Raw genomic sequence first — 17,581 nt, 5'->3', positions numbered from 1 at the left:
AGTGTCTACTTTGTTATAAACGAGATTCTTCCCACTCGACTTATAAACTATTTGTGATAATAGTAGTAGTAGTGGTGGTGGTGGTGGTGGTGGTGGTGGTGGTGGTGGTGGTGGTAGTAGTAATTGTAATAATAATAAAGAATAGCAGCTACCATTTGACCTGTGCTTACCTCAGGCCAGGCACTGTCTAAGTGAATTATTATTTCTAATCTTCTCAGAAGAATGGAAGCTGTTGAAGGTAAGGACATTGTCTTATTCACTGCAGTATTCCTAGTACCACTAGCTACACCTGCCATATAAGAGCTGCTCAATAAATATTTGTCAAATAAATAATTATGTATATTTTTTGCCATTTTAGCAATGACGAATGTATTTTAGAGTGATTAAAGCACGTCCCCAAGGATAGACTTTTAGTAATGGAATTGGAATTCAAATCTGTGTGAGATGATTGTTATTTTGGCAGTGAGGATGTGCTAATCTGATTGCAACCAAACATGTGTAGCAATACAGCATTAATTATTATTGCTTTAAGTCACATTGGCAAATTTTTTCTTAAAAAGTCAGATAGTAAATAGTTTAGACTTTGCGAGTCAAATGCTTTCTGTTGAAACTACTAAAGTCTGCTGTTGTTGATGAAAGCAGCCATAGATAATGCATCAATGCATGGGTGTGACTGTGTTCCAGTAGAACTTGATATGAAGAAACAGGTGGCAGGTCAGATCTGGTTCACTGTAGTGGTAGTTTGTGTAGCTTTCTAACCACTGCTTTAGGTGATTCCTGCCACCAAATGACACAAGTAATTGCATATGCAGGTGGGAGCCCTGAAATTGCATAGCAGTACTTGTAGTATAGTGGTCATGCAGATGATTCAGAATATATTTGTATGAATTTTTTCCAAGATTGATCTGGAAACAAAAACAAAATTTAGAAAATAGTCATGAAGGACTTAGAGATCTCTAGGAATTCTTATCCTTGGAAAAAGGACAAGAATTACTTGGAGAAAAAGTGATGTAAAGTAATAGTAAAAGTAGAAAAAAGATATAATCAATGAGATATATTATAAAAGACAACATGCTATTCTTTATTTTAATCTGTGTTTAGTATTTAAATTTGTATTATTTAGGGAGAAACCAAGATTGGAGAGGAGCAAACTTTTGCATTTATTTATTGATTGATTTGTGAGAAAGCAGGATTTATTGAGAGGACAGAAGAGCTCCCACAGTGGGAGGGGACCCGAAGGGGTTGCCCCTTTATTTGTTTTTGCCTTGGAATCTCACTCTGTCACCCAACCTGGAGTGCAGTGGCACGCTCACGGCTATTTTATCCTAGGCTTTCTGTGCTCAAGTGATCCTTCAGCCTCAGCTTTCCAAGTAGCTGGAACTATAGGCGCATGCCACCACACCTGGATAGTTTTTTGATTTATTGTAGAGACAAAGTCTCGCCAAGTTGCCCAGGTTGGTCTTGAATCCCTGGGCTCAGGCAATCCTGAGGCCTCCGCCTCCCAAAGTGCTGGGATTGCAGGCATGAGCCATTGCATCCAGCTATAGGCTGCAGGTACCAAGTCTAGGTCTCTAGATTTTATTAGATTTTTGCTGTTTTCTGTTGATTTTTCTTTTCATTTTTTTTGAGTTGAAGTCTCACTCCATCACCCAGACTGGAGTGCAATGTCACGCTCACGGCCACCCCAGCATCTACTTGCTGGGCTCTGACGATCCTTCTGTCTCAGCCTTCCAAGTAGGTGGAACTACAGACACACGCCACCACACCCAGCAGATTTTTGTGATTTATTGTAGAGACAAGTTCTCACCAAGTTGCCCAGGCTAGTCTTGAATCTTGTTGTTTTTTCTTTGGCTTACTTTCTGCTTGAAATTATTTTCATCTTGGGGACAAATTATTAAATAACCAAAGGTGTGTTAAAGCCTACTTGGTAACATTTCAATGGTCTAGGACAGGGCTAGTCTTAATTATCAAAATACTAAATGCACAATGTTGAGGAATATATTTATATTTAAAATTGTCTTTAGGACATACTATAGCTAAACTTTTTTCTTCAAATAAAAGTATATTTGTCACAAGGGGGTACATAAAACTAGACAGAAATGTGCAGAAAATTTAAGTGTGTAGACACCTAAAACTCTTTGTAAAATTGGGAAAATTTGCCATATGACCTAGTTACTTCTCTTTTTTTTTTTTTTGAGTTAGAGTCTCACTCTGTCGCCAAGACTGGAATGCAGTGGCACACTCCCAGCCACCGCAACCTCAACCTGCTGGGCTCCGGCAATCCTTCCGCCTCAACCTTCCCAGTAGCCAGAACTATAGGCGTGCGCTACCATGCCCAGCCAGTTTTTTATTTATTAAGAGATGAGGTCTCGCCAAGTTGCCTGGGTGAGTCTCGAAGCCGCGGGCTCAGGCAATCCTTTCGCCTCGGCCTCCCAAAGTGCTGGGATTATAAGCTGAGCCACTGAGCCCGGCCTGACCTAGTTACTTCGTAACCTCTTTGCCTTAGTTTCCTCATCTGTAAATATTCTAGAGCCTGGGAAGTCTGAAATCACAATGTCAACATGGTCAGGATCTGGTAAGGGCCCTTTTCCCATAACTAAACTTTTTATAACCAGGTAACTTGCTTTAAAGGATGTGTAGTTTGTAGTCATCGTTTAATTTTTGATTCCAACATATTTGAGAATGACGTATGGCAGTTTACAAGTGTTTAATCATATTCAGAATGATTTACAACAATTTAATCTACTTAGGGAGATTATTTGGCTTATGCTCTTTGTCTAGATGTTTTTTTCTTCATAGAGTAAGACAGACTTCAGTGGAAATTGTCACAAAATTTGTATCAATAGTGTACACGTAATGGACTGTTTGTGTTCTAGCTTTTTAGGCATAGAGATTTGAAAATATAGCCGGGCTCGGTGGCTCAGCCTGTAATCCCGTGCCTTGGGAGGCTGAGGTGAGTGGATTGCCTGAGCCTGTGGGTTTGAGACCCGCCTGGGCAACTTGGCGAGATCTCATCTCTACAATAAATCAAAAAGATTAGCCGGGTGGGGTAGCGCGCACCTGTAGTTCCAGCTACTTGGAAGGCTGAGGTGGAAGGATTGCCAGAGCCCAGCAGATGGAGGCTGTGGTGGCTGGGAGCGGCCACTGCACTGTACAGTTTGGGTGACAGAGTGAGACTCCAACTCAAAAAAAAAAGAAGAAGAAAATATGCCTCTCCAACAACTATGTAAGAAGTTTAATGAAAGGCCTGGGATTCTACTCTACTCCTGAGTTGTATGTTCTTGAGCAAGTTAGTATTCTTTTCTAGGCATCTGTTTCCTAATTTGTAAAATGGGGATAATAATACCAGCAGACAGGGTTTTTGTGTGAATTAAATGAGATAATGCATGTAAAAGTTTTAACAAAGGCTATTGGCATAGCCTGAGTCTGCTAATATAAACTACTGTTGCTATGTGATAGAAAGTTTATATTTAGGAACTTTTTTGGTTTGGGGATGAATAGCTTTTTAATTAAATATAAAAATATAATATTTAATTTATATATTTTAATATATAAGATAACTGTTCTCTTGTTCTTTTTTATAGACTTTCATTTATTTTCATTCTTGCTTTTTTTTTTTTTATTTTTGAGTGGGAGTCTTACTCTGTCACCTAGGCTGGAGTACTGTGGTGCAATCATAGCTCACTGTACCTTTGACCTCCTGGGCTCAGGTGATCCTTCCTCCCAGCTGCCCAAGTTGCTGGGAGTACAGGTGTGCACCACCATACCTGGCTAACTTATTTTTATCTTTTTGTAGAGATGAGTTCTTGCTGTGTTGCCTAGGCTGCTCTCTAGCTCCTGGACTCAAGCCTCAGTCTCCCAAAGTACTGGGATTATAGGCATGAGCCACTGTGACCAGCTTTTTTCATTTGTTTTCTAAATAATATTTAGTAACATGTTTACCTGTTAATATATAAAACAGTGGTGATAGGGGAAACTGTCGACTAATCCAAGACTCTGCAGAGAAAATCATCAAAGTTAGAAATAAGATAACCCGATATTTTTGGTACAGGAAGCAAATGTATAAGCTTACTTAAGTATTTTTTTTTTTTTGAGTTGGAGTCTCACTCTGTCGCCCAGACTGGAGGGCAGTGGCTGCTCTCGGCCACCGCAGCCTCAACCTGCTGGACTCTGGCAATCCTTCCGCCTCAGCCTTCCAAGAAGCTGGAACTACAGGCACGCGCTACCACACCCAGCTAATTTTTGATTTATTGTAGAGATGAGGTCTCGCCAACTTGCCCTGGTGGGTGTCGAACCTGCGGGCTCAGGCAATCCACTCACCTCAGTCTCCCAAAGCGAGGGATTACAGGCTGAGCCACCGATCCCAGCTTACTTAAGTATTATTGACTTATTAATATTTTAGAAGCTATCAAATAAAAGAACAATGGTTTATCTTTTTTCTGTTTCAGGCTTCCAGTTTATTTTACTGATACTGTCTTAAAAAATGCATTTGCAACTTGGTTTCCTGTGTCTCTTCACAATACAATGATTAGCACTTGGTTGAGTTGTCAAATTATACAGTGATTTATTGTCTCTTTCTTTGTCTCTAGAATGATTGAGGAAAGTGGGAACAAGCGGAAGACCATGGCAGAGAAGAGGCAGCTGTTCATAGAAATGCGTGAGTCTTGAGTGCTTCTAGGGTCCTTGTTCGTATTTGTGGGAATTTTTTTTTCCTATTAAATCATAGCTTTAGTCATTTACAAATTTTATATTATATGCTTTTTTTTTTGAGTTGGAGTGTCACTCTGTTGCTGACACACTCACGGCCACCCCAGCATCAGCCTGCTGGTCTCTGGCAATCCTTCTGCCTCAGCCCTCCAAGTAGCTGGAACTACAGGCATGTGCTACCACACCCAGCTAATTTGAGTTATTGTAGAGATGAGATCTCACAAAGTTGCCAGGGCTGTTCTTGAACCAGCAGGCTCAGGCAGTCCACTCTCCTTCGCCTCCCAAAGTGCTGGGATTACAGGCTGAGCCACCGAGCCTGGCCATAAGCTTTATTGATATATATTTTGAGATAGAATTTTACTTGGTTGTCTAGGCTGTAATGCAGTGGCATGATCAGCTCACTGTAATCTCCTGGGCTCAAGTGATCCTCCCATCTCAGCTTCCTGAGTAGCTGGGAATACAGGAACAGGCCACCATACCAAGTGAGTTTTTTTTTTTTTGTAGAGACAAGTCTCACTTTGTTGCCAGGCTGGTCTGGAACTCCTGGCCTCAAGCGATGCTTCTGCCTCCGTCTCCCAAAGTGCTAGGATTACGGGTGTGAGCCACTCCACCCGGCTACATTATGAGCTTTAAAGAGGAAAGAATAGGAGTTAAAAAACATATTTGAATTGCATTGACTTGAATTGTTTTCTTAAGCAAGACCATAAATAATATGGCAGATTGGGAGGCTGAGGTGGGAGGATTGCCTAAGCCCACAGGTTTGAGACTAGCCTGGACATTTTGGCAAGACCTCATCTCTACAATAAATCAAAAAATTAACTGGGCATGGTGTGCCTGTAGTTCCATCTACTTGGAAGACTGAGGTGGAAGGATGACTGGAGCCCAGCAGGTCAAGGCTACAGTGGCCGGGAGTGTGCCACTGCCCTCCATCCTGGATGACAGAGTGAGACTCCAACTCAAAATAATAATAATAATAATATGGCAGAAATGCTACCTAGAATATATGTGATTTTAAGTCATGCCAGTCTGTTTAGATCTCTTGCTGTATTTCTATCGTTGCCATGTGCTTGCATGTGGTGATTAATAATTAATATTAATACATGATATACATTACCTTCCACTAGATACCAATTCTAAGGTAGAGAGGACTAAGTGTTAGAATAACACCTAGAGCTATTGGAAAAAACTAAAAAAGAATGAATGTGTATTTTGGTATTTCTAAATTTTAAATCTTCTGCTAAAAATTATATTCTTATATGAAATTCAAACAAAGAGGAGATATCTGGGCATGATGGGTCATGCCTGTAATCCTAGCATTTTGATAGGCCAAGACTGAAGAATTACTTGAGCCTAGGAATTTGAGACCGGATTGGGCAACATAGTGAGACTTCATCTCTACATAAAATTAAAAAAAAAAAATTTAGCTAGGTGTGCTGGCGTGTGTCTGTAGTCCCAGCTAGTCAGAATTCTGAGGCAGAAGGATTGCCTGAGGCTAGGAGGTAGAGTCTGCAGTGAGCCCTGGTGGTGCAACTGCACTGTGGTCTGGGCAACATAGTGAGACCCCAACTGAAAAAAAGAGAGCAAAAGATGGCTGAGAGGAGTGGGGTGTTCCCTATAATTGAAGAGTTGTTTTGCTCTGTGACTACTTGTCTTTGTGACCTTGTCCAACTCACATTTGCGGGACTTCAAATTCCTTTGCCATGAAATAGGGTTACATACTGGTCTGGACCAGTGATTATGAAACCTTTTAAAAGCACTGTACCTCTTTTTCTCCCCATGAAATCTTATGATGTTCCTCAACATAGGAGTGTTATAAAATTGGTAGTGCATATTTGAAGCAGGAGAGGGGAGGCAGAGGGCAGACTTGGGATAACCCCTGAAGTACTTGCAGAATTCTAGAATTTCATATGCCACAATATGAAAATCTGTGTATAAAATCTCAGAAGAACCAACTCTCAACATACTTCAGCTTTTTAGAATCTTAATCATAGGAGGCAGAGTTTGATTCAACTCAGTCCTGTATTGTCTTGTCAATTAAAATGGATAACTATTTGTTAGAGATGGTAGAGAAGAAATTTTGGCTTTGAGTAGGCATCGGGCCTGGGTGATCTTTAAAGACTTTTATAGTTCTTAGTCTCTAATTGTTATCATTCACACCAGACACTTCAGAGTCACTTTTCTCCACCTCCTAAGGAATCACAAAATGCAGATGAGTTTTACCTCATAAATGGTCTTGAATTTGTATTTTCCTCATACCACAATGGCTTTGAGTCCAGGCTCTGCAGTTAGACAACACAGTTTGGATCTTGGCTCCCTCACTTACTTGTTGTATAACCTTAGGCAAGTTAACTGAATCTCTCTGTGCCTCAATTTCCTCATCCGTAAAATGGGAATAGTGCCGACTTCATAGAATTATCATGAAGATTAAATGAGATAATGTGAGCAAAGTACTTATGACAGTGCCTGACACAGAATAGTAAATACTTAATATGGTCAGCTGTTTTTATTATTAATCTTTTAAAAAAATCATTAGTATTTTTCTGAACTAAAGCAATAAGCTTTTGATTCCTTCTTCCGGTCTTGACCCTCTCAAATCTGCTATGATCAGTTGCCATATTAAACTGTATAAATCTATATTACTTATTTGCTTAACTCCCTTTTGCTTCTCATCACTTTCATGGCTTCGCATGCCAAATAAGACCTTCTGGCCTCTTTTTGGCTTGGTTCACAAGTTCCCAATTTCCATTACATGTCTTGTGTGTTACTTCCCCAGCAATACTGAGTTGACTTTCCTGCAGGTAGGTCATCTTATTTCATGCCTTTGTGCCTTTGCTAATAATACTGTTTCCTCCACCATCTGGCAAACTGCTTCTGTCTACCCTTCGAACTCAGCATAGGGGTTATCTTTTCCATTCTGCTTTTAGCACATTTATTATCTACTATGTTCCAAGCACTATTTTGGGTGCTAGGGTTACAGGGGAGAATGAAACACAGTCCTGACCTCCCTCATGAAACTTACATTTTAGTAAGGCAAAGCTGACAAAATAGGAAACCCAATAAAAAACATAATAATTCCTGATACTAAGATGGGGCTGTAGTGCCTTAAGTAGATAAACATGGGCATATGAGAGTGACAGGCTAGAGACTGGAAGTAGTCCTGCCAGGAACTGGGTTTACTGCATAGTGAATGTTATCACTCTGATACATAAACCTCATGTAAATGTTTATTCTCTGTAACAAACTCGAGGACACAGACCACCTGGGAGATGTTTGGTGAGTATGCCTTCTTGAGTCACCCCTAGTTCTTCACAGGAAGAACTGCATGGATGGTGGCAGTATCTGCTGCTGGAAGCCCCAACTCCGCATTCCCAGCAACATCACCCCAAAACTCCAGCATAATTACCTTCTATGGATGCCAATGATACCTTTTCCCAGCCTTATTACTTGGATGTATCATCTAGTATGTTATTGATTTTAGCACGTTAATTTGGACTCCAATAATCTTTCTCAACTCATTAGTTTTAATGGCTAGTTTATAGATTTCTACTTAAGCAGGTAACTATACCATTTTTAAAGAAAGGCAATTTTGACTCTTTCTTTTGTAATCCTTAATACCTCTTTTTCTTGACCTAGTGCTTTGGTTAAGGCCTCAGATATTATGTTGAAGAGTAGAGAGGATAACAGGCATACTTGTTTCCTCATACCACAATGGCTTTGAGTCCAGGCTCTGCAGTTAGATGATCCGGCGATCTTTCCGCCTCAGCCATCCAAGTAGCTGGAACTACAGGTGCGCGCTACCATGCCTGGCTAATTTTCTGATTTATTGTAGAGATGAGGTCTCACCAAGTTTCCCGGGCGGGTCACAAACCCGTGGGCTCAGGCAGTCCACTCACTTTAGCCTCCCAAAGGCGCGGAATTATAGGCTGAGCCACCAAGCCCGGCTTCATTATTTTCTTAAGTCATGAGTGAGTATTGAATTTTATCAGATGTTTTCTGTTTCTCTTGAAATGTATAAATTTCTCCTTTACTTTGTGAATACAGTGCTGCGGCCAGCCATCTTTTCCTTAAAGAGCCAGAAAGTAAATCTTTTAGGATCTGTAGGCTATATGATGAGTTCTCTGTCATAACTACTCAACTCTGCCATCATATCATGACAGTAGTCATAGTAATTTAGTTTGTATTTTTTAGCATGTGTTATCTTTACTATTATATCTTTATATAATATCTTTAAACCATTATGTTTTTAGATAGTATCTTTCAATTTCCTATTATGAACAATGATAAAATTAGTTCATTTTTTCTTTGCTTAATATTTTTTTTATACTCAAAACACCATAAGACTAAGGATCACATCTGTTTATGGTAGCCCCAGGAACTTGATAAGTATTTATTAAAGGAAGAATGGACTACATTACATAGAAATAAATTCGTAGTTTATGATTCTTTTTTTTTTTCTGAGTTGGAGTCTCACCCTGTCGCCCAGACTGGAGTGCAGTGGCACACTCCTGGCCACTGCAGCCTTGACTTGCTGGGCTCAGGTGATCCTCCCGCCTCAGCCTTCCAAGTAGCCAGAACTACAGGTGCGCATTACCACGTCCGGCTAATTTTTTTTTTTTTGAGCCGGAACTACAGGTGCGTGTTACCACGTCCGGCTAATTTTTTTTTTTTTTTTTGAGCCTCAACCTGCTGGGCTCTGGAGATCCTTCCGCCTCAGCCTTCGAAGTAGCTGGAACTACAGGCGTGCGCTACCATGCCCGGCTAGTTTTTGATTTATTGTAGAGATGAGGTCTCGCCAAGTTGCCCAGGCGGGTCATGAACCCGCAGGCTCAGGCAATCCACTCACCTCAGCCTCCCAAAGTGCTGGGATTACAGGCTGAGCCACCAAGCCTGGTTGCTAATTTTTTATTTATTGTAGAGACGAGGTCTCGCCAAGTTTCCTAGGCGGGTCTCGAACCCATGGGCTCAAGACAATCCACTCGTCTCGGCCTCCAAAGTGCTGGGGATTACAGGCTGAGCCACCAAGCCCAGCCAGTTTATGATTCTTACACGGTATAAAGTCACTAAGAAAAATGAATGGTGACAGGTTAGAACACTAGTCCTTGATTCTGGTGATCTCCAGTGATTCTACAAAATGCTTGACTCCAGGCCTCCATGCTCAGAGTTTTCTGATTTTATTTTGTTCTCTAAAGTTTGCTCAATGTATTAGTCTTTTCAAAGGACTGACTTTTGGCTTCATTGATTCTCTGTATCTTTCTACACCTTATTATTTTGTACTATTGTTTTTATTATTTTCTTTTTTCTATGTAGGCAATTCTCTTGTCCTTTTTCTACTTCTTATGTTGGGCTTCTAAGGCCATTTATTTTCAGATTTCTTTCTTTCTTTCTTTCTTTCTTTCTAGCAGGATCTATTGAGAGAACAGAAAAGCTCCCACGGAGGGAGGGGACCCGATGGGGTTGCCAGATTTTTTTTCTTTCCTATGTAAGTATTTAAGAATAAACTTTACTGTAATTTTTTTGCATTCCAAGTATTCCAATATTTTCATCATCAGGTCTGTTTTCTAACCTCTATTTTGAATTATTTCAAAGTATCCTTTTAAAATTGTAAATAATTGTGTGTGTGTGTGTGTGTGTGTATGTGTGTGTGTGTGTGTGTGTGTGTGTGTCGGAGTGTTACTCTGTAACCAAGGCTGGAGTGTACTCTGTAACCAAGGCTGGAGTGCGGTGGCATGCTCCTAGCCACCCCAGCATTGACTTGCCGGCTTCAGGCAATCCTTGCACCTCAGGCTTTCAAGTAGCTAGAACCACAGGCACACGCTACCACACCGGGCTGATTTTTTGATATATTGTAGAGACGAGGTCTCACCAAGTTGCCCAGGCTGGTCTTGAACCCCTGGGCTCAGGCAGTTCTTTCCCCTCTGCTTCCCAAAGTGCTGGGATTACAGGCTTGAGCCACTGTGCTTGGTCGTAAATAAATTTTTGAATAGAAAACTTTGTAGCTTAATTAGGTTATAGGTCAGGGAATGAAAGATGATCTAGAATCTTTAAATTTGTTGATATTTTATGTCTTCCCAAATATTCCATGAGTACTTGAAAATAATGTGTATGATTTCTGAATTATTTAGATCAAGTTGTTGCATGTTTTATTAAAATGTTTTTTGTCCTTAATAATTTGCCTGATCTTAATTGCTGAAAGATATTGAAAATCCTTGCTTTGATCCAGATTTTAAAATTTCTTTCTATATATACTTCTGTCAGGTTTCAGAGCTTTAGTTCTTAGATGCGTGTACCTTTAAAATGTTATGTTTATGTAGGAAAGTGAATCTTTTGTCATTATATAGTTACCCTCTTATTCTAATCCTTTTTTTTTTTGCTTTGAAGTCTGTTTGTTGCATATTGGTATAGCATTCCTGACTTTCTTTTGGTTGGCATACCTACAGTATATATCTTTTAATTCTTTTACTTTAAAATGTTCTAAATTCTTGTGTTTTATTGTAAAACACAATAAACAGCATAAGCTAGATTATTTTTTTAAAAACCAGTTGACAATATGTGCTTTGTCACTGAAGAATTTATTCTGTTTAATGCTTTCTAGGATTATTGCTGTGTTTCATTTTTCCATCTTATTTTGTGCTTCAGTTTTGTCCTTTGTTTTTTCCTTCTTTCTCAACTTCTCTTAGGTGAATTGAGCTTTCTTCCTTCCATTCCACTCTTTCCTTCTACTCTGTTTTGATTCTTTTTCTATTCTTTATCCCAGATACATCAATTAAAATGAAGTCTAAAGCTTATCAATATTTATAACTTTGTTCAAATAAATACAGGAATATTGGAGTGTTCTATAGTGTCTCGTTTATGACATATATACTGTTTTTAGTGTTATCTTTTCAACTTTACAAATTAGACTTTGCCACTCTTTTGTATAACCAATTTTTGTGTAATCGTTTTGTGTAATTCTAGTAGTAACTTCACTACTTTCTTTGCTTGCCTTTTTTTTTTTTTTTCTGTTAAATCCAGATAAATTTAAGTGTAAATCTAAGAGGAGGTAGGCACATGTCTCCGCCGTTTCCCTTTGTGGGATGTTTTCTCTTTCCTAGTTCATATACTGAGGGAGTCATCCTTCAGTGACCTTGGTTTTATTTGTACCTTCCCCTCTGATGGGACCTCTGGCTTCATCTCCCTTCTCCAGGGTTTTTTCTTTTTGTTTTTTGAGTGGGAGTCTCACTCTTTTGCCCTGGAGTGCAGCGGCACTCTCATGGCCACCGCAGCCTTGACCTGCTGGTCTCAGGCTATCCTTCCACCTCAGCCTTCCAAGTAGCTGGAACTACAGGCATGTGCCACCACACCAATTTTTAAAAAGTTTATTCTAGAGATGAGGTCTCACCATGTTGCCTAGGCTAGTCTCAAACCCGTGGGCTCAGGCAGTCCTCTCCTTTCTGCCTCCCAAAGTGCAGGGATTACAGACATGAGCCACTGTGCCCAGCCTTCCCAGGGTTTTTATTCCTTCTGTCTAGAAAAAAATAAGGAAGTTATTTTTGTTACTTGTTCAGACTAATAATTCTTTTGAAAAGTTTTTTTCTTGTTAGAAATGCTTATAAAAGTTTTCAGGCAATTCAGAAATGTTGTTATACTTACAGCTACTAGATCTATAATCTCTTCTCCTCTTTTCTTCCTCTTCTCTTCCTTATCCCTCTTCTCCCCGTTTACATTGCTTTTTAAACAAAATACATTTACTTCCCTACATCTACCATTGGTTTGCTGTGCACCTTCACCGAATCCTCTGGCTCTCTGGAACACTGGAACACACTCTGGAACATTCTCTGGAGTCCTCTGCCCTACACAGACAGATAAAGGGGGTGGCTCCCCCAGTACTTTTATCTCCCATCAGCTTTTCTTTGCTAGTGTCCAAAGTTGTATTTTTAGTTTGTCCAGCCTTTTGACTTTACATATTTTTGGGGAAAAGTAGATCAGAGTTTTTTGTACTAGCAACACAGAATCTCCTAATTTTTACTTTAGTCAATAAATATTTCAAGTGCTAGTTGTATTATTTCCTACTTTCAGGTATGTAATAGTAAACAACAAGAACAACAATAAAAAATGGGCTTTGCTTTCATGGAACTTAGTTTCCTGGAAATGGAAACAAGGAGAGATAGAGCACTAGGAGCCATGATGGAAAGCATGGGAGTCCAGGAGGCATCTGGGAGAATTGACGCCCAGGCTGAGCCAGCCTGACAACGTGGTGATGAAGGGCTGTGGCAGCAGTGGTCACAGAGACCTGAGATGAGAGGACTTGGCACACATGAGGGATTGTGTGTAGTCCAGACTGGTTGGAGTTGGGTAGGAGGTGAAATTTGAAGGGTGTGCATGAGCCAGACTTTGAGCTGAACTAGGCAGCTTTGTTTCCTGAACCTAGCTTGACTCTCAGGGCATTTGTTAAAAGCGAAGATTCCAGGTTTTTCTCTGGAGATTTTGATTCAGTAAGTAGATCTGGAGTGGGGCCTAGAATTCTATGTGTTTAACCCAGTGCCCAGACAATACGTGTGATCGGGCGATATTAAGTAACCCTCAGACTTACATCATTCTCTTCCACTGTGATTGCAGTTAGCAGATATAGCTTTGTATCCTTCTGCCTTTTCCTATCACCACACTTACATGTGTGTGCATGCCATATTGGCTGTTATTTCTCTCTGTTATTTATTATTTATGTCTCCTTACTTATATAAAAATTTTGAAGTTGATCTGGCTTCCACATTTGTCATTCCTCTAGAACTGCTCCTCAACCTGAAATCAAAGGAGATGTTTGCAGTGCACTCAACTCTAATCTGAAATTGCGTTTTTCTTCAACATTTTGATGGGATAGAACTGCATCCTCCTTAGTGGAAGTATAGTTACACAAACTAAAGAAAGCTATCAGTGGGAATCAGCTTCGGATTGATCTCTCAGATAAGAAGCATTTTGGAAGTAGTTGTGGAGTTTTGCAAGGAGTGGCTTTTAATAAGTAGTTCAGTGCTGTTCTTAAGGTTTTCTTGTTGCTGGAGTAGCATTTATGTAGACTTTCAAGCTTCTGATCAAGCAGATACAATGAAGTCTTCCCATTTGTCTCTTTGCTTTCCTTGGGATTTGGTTGTACTATACAACATTTGTATCCCAGTCTCACAAATTAAGAGTCACAATGTAGAAATAAGAGTTAATACCTTCTTCTGTTTTTCCCATTTTGCTCCCAATTCTTTTGAGTATCCAGTGTTCTCATATTATCCCCATCTGACCAGGAACTTCACTGGGCCCTGCAAGTGGGGCCAGAGGTCTTCCTGTGGAGTTAGCCAACACTCTTTTGTACCATTTCTTGAAAAGCTTAAAACATACTGTTTATTATTAGTGATTTTTTTTTTTTTTTTTTGGTCAGGGTCTCACTCTGTTGCCCAAGCTGGAGTGCAGTGGCACGGTCACAGCTCACCACAGCCTCTACCTCCTGGGCTCTGGAGTCTTTGCAGCTCAGCCTTCCAGGTAGCTGGGACTACAGGCACATACCACCATGCCCAGCTCATTTTTTTGATTTTTTTTTGTAGAGTCAAGGTCTCATTATGTTGCTCAGGCTGGTCTTGAAGTCCTGGGCTCAAACATTCCTCTCTCACCTTGGCCTTCCAAAGTGCTGGTATTTTTTTTTTTTTTGAGTTGGAGTCTTAATCTGTTGCCCAGACTGGAGTGCAGTGGCCGCTCCCAGCCACCGCAGCCTCGATCTGCTGGGCGCCAGCGATCCTTCCGCCTCAGCCTTCCGAGTAGCTGGAACTACAGGCACGTGCTACCACACCTGGCTAATTTTTTTTTTTTAAATTTATTGTAGAGATGAGGTCTCGCCAAGATTCCCAGGCGGGTCTCGAACCCACAGGCTCAGGCAATCCACTCACCTCAGCCTCCCAAAGGCACAGGATTATAGGCTGAGCCACCGAGCCCGGCTAAAAGTGCTGGTATTAAAGGCACCCAGGAAGAATAATCATTTCTACTTCAGAAGCCCCAAAAGACTAGCATGCATTTTTTTTTTTCTGAGTTGGAATCTCACTTGTTGCCCAGGCTGGAGTGCAGCAGCACGCTCCTGGCCACCGCAGCCTCCACCTGCTGGACTTAGGCAATTCTTTCGCCTCAACCTTCCAAATAGCTGAAACTACAGACGCATGCCACCACGCCCAGCTAATTTTTTATTTATTGTAGAGACGAGGTCTCACCAAGTTGCCTGGACTGGTCTCGAACCCGTGGGCTCAGGCAATCCTCTCGCCTTGGCCTCCCAAAGTGTTGGGATTACAGGTCGAGCCACCGCTCCTGGCCAATTTTTTTTTTTAGCTGGAGGCTTTGTGTTCTATTTTTTATGTGCCAGACTACAGTATTTTCTGATTGGGGAATCAACTGGACCTTTACCTGAGGAAAATATTTTAAAAATGAAGGGTATGCTCAGTGGCAGTCGGTGAGGCGTTTCCTTTTGGAAACCAGGAGATGTGACTGCTCCACAAGCAGGTGGACATGTGGGAAGCTTTAGAACATGATTAGTAGAACTTTGACACAGGAAGATTTTAACAAGGTTCTAAGGTTACTGATTATATCTTAACTTCTAAAAGTTATTTTGGGATTTGGACTACTGTTAGATTTTTAAAATGATATTATGGGCATGGCTCCCTAGAATTTCTGAACCCTGTGCCATCCACTGATATGAGAGCGATGTATTTTCACAAGGAAAAATGGCAAAGGAAAGCAGAGTGACATTTGATTTTTGACTAGCACCTGGAACTTCAATGTAGAGATCTCTGGCAAATGACTGAAGCATATGGAGTTTCTCATTTTCCTAAACTAGTTGTCTTTGGATTTCTGTGATACTTGCTCTACTTCATCTCTTATAGTACCCAAATCTGACCAATTGCACTGGAGAAAGAGTTTGAAGAAAGTAAGTTATAACAGGTGCACTGACTTTTTCCTATAATTCTTTCTCCATCAGTGAACATGGCCTGATAAATGCCTTGCAGTCTGATCAGTCAGATTGGTAATATTTCTGTTAGTCAGTTGGGGATGGAAATTTCCTAGCTGTTCAAAAATTTTTCACAGTATTTTCCCATAAAGATATTTCATAAAATAAATATCTAGACATTAAAATTACCCATAGTGATTTAATGATGTGAGGAACAAAGTTGGAGGACTGACATTTTCTGATTTCAGAACTTGCTGCAAAACTGCAATAATCCGGATTATGTCAGCTGTCATAAACATAGAAACACAGTCAATGAGATAATATGGAACAAATTGAACATATGGAACAAAGCCTGTATATCTCTGGTCAATTGATTTTTGACAAGGGTATCAAAATCATTCAATGGGGAATAATAGTCTTTTGAACATATGGTGCTAGGACAACTGAATATTCACATGTAAAACAATAAATTTGGATTCCTATCTTATGCCAGGTAATAAATTAACTCAAAATGGATCCTATACCTAAATGTAAGAGCTGAAATTATGAAACTCTTAAAACATAGGTATAAATCTATAGGTATAAATCTTCTTGACCTTGAATTAGGCAGAACCTTCTTGGACACAACACCAAAAATACAAGTGACAAAAGGAAACAGATAAATGAGACTTTATCAAAATGATACACTTTTGTGTATCAGTGGACACCACCAAGAAAGTGAAATGACTGCCCACAGAATGGGAAAAAGAGTTGCTAGTTATACATCTTATAAATGATTTGTATCTAGAATATATAAAGAACTCTTACAACTCAATAATAAAAAGGCAACCCAGTTAAAAAGTAGGCAGAGTGATTGCTAAGGAGAAGAGATCTCTTTTTGGGACAATGAAATCATTGTGAATTGTTTGTGGTGATAGTACCATTGAATTGTGCACTTTAAATGGGTAAATTGTATGGTATGTGAATTATATATTTTTATTTTTTTGAGTCAGAGTCTTACTCTGTTGCCCAGGCTGGAGTGCAGTGGCACGCTCAGAGCTACCGCATCCTCGACTTGCTGGGCTCAGGCGATTCTTCCACCTCAGTCTTCCAAGTAGCTGGGACCACAGGCACACAGCACCATACCTGGATAATTTTTTGATCTATTGTAGAGATGAGGTCTCGCTAAGTTGCCCAGGCTGATCTCGAACCTGTGGGCTCAGGCAATCCTCTCACCCCGGCCTCCCAAAGTGCTGGGATTATAGGCATGAGCCATTGTGCCCAGCCATGAATTATATTTTAATAAAGCCTTTATATTTTAAAATAAAGTAGGACTATATACATATATACACACATATGCATATATATGAATTTTGTGAGAACCAAGTGATAGAGGAAGTAATTGTAATCATGACATTGAGGTAAAGGTTGACAGAAGTAAAGTAAGAGAAACTCTTTCCTTTTTGGTCAGTAAGCATTACTTTCACCAACCCTTGAAACCCCTTCCCCCTTTTTTCTCCATGAAGTGAGCACAAATGAGAGATGCCTGTAAATATTAGTAGAAGATAATTTGTGCCAGTTTACTTTCCCCTTATTGAATCAAAATTTACTGCCAGAAATTATAAAGGCAAAAGAGATGAAATAAAGAACCCACACCTGGGGCCAAACTAAAGTGACGTTAAAATCCAAGGAAACTTCATTTGCAGCAAATTCTGAAATGAGAACAAAGTGTGATTTATAGACTGATGTAATTTTAGGCTTTGTGGGAGGCTGAGGTGAGTGGATTGTCTGAGCTCGTGGGTTCAAGACCTGCCTGAGCAGCTTGGCGAGATCTCATCTCTACAATAAATAAAAAAATCACCTGGGTGTGGTAGCGCATGCCTGTAATTCCAGCTACTTGGAAGGCTGAGGCGGAAGGTTCGCTGGAGCCCCAGCAGGTCGAGGCTGCAG

At 40.2% G+C, this 17,581-nt stretch overlaps 1 protein-coding gene across 1 annotated transcript in view; it reads left to right on the top strand.

Moving 5' to 3' along the window:
• The window catches only part of LOC103265815 (dystrobrevin beta-like), a gene marked incomplete at its 3' end in the record, with an annotated part of 53,919 nt that overhangs the window by 27,082 nt on the left and 9,256 nt on the right, over positions 1–17,581 (top strand). Inside the window, exon 2 of the mRNA XM_008063470.2 lies at positions 4,590–4,657. Within this exon, the coding sequence (XP_008061661.2) occupies positions 4,591–4,657 (67 nt within the window). The remainder of the gene's footprint in view (positions 1–4,589; positions 4,658–17,581) is intronic.

Source organism: Carlito syrichta, unplaced genomic scaffold (assembly GCF_000164805.1).
Source record: "Carlito syrichta isolate Samal-C Ts95f unplaced genomic scaffold, Tarsius_syrichta-2.0.1 Scaffold306856, whole genome shotgun sequence".
In the NCBI taxonomy this organism is placed as follows: domain Eukaryota; kingdom Metazoa; phylum Chordata; class Mammalia; order Primates; family Tarsiidae; genus Carlito; species Carlito syrichta.
The sequence above is the reverse complement of the archived record's forward strand: the minus strand, read 5'-3'. Positions and strand labels throughout refer to the sequence as shown.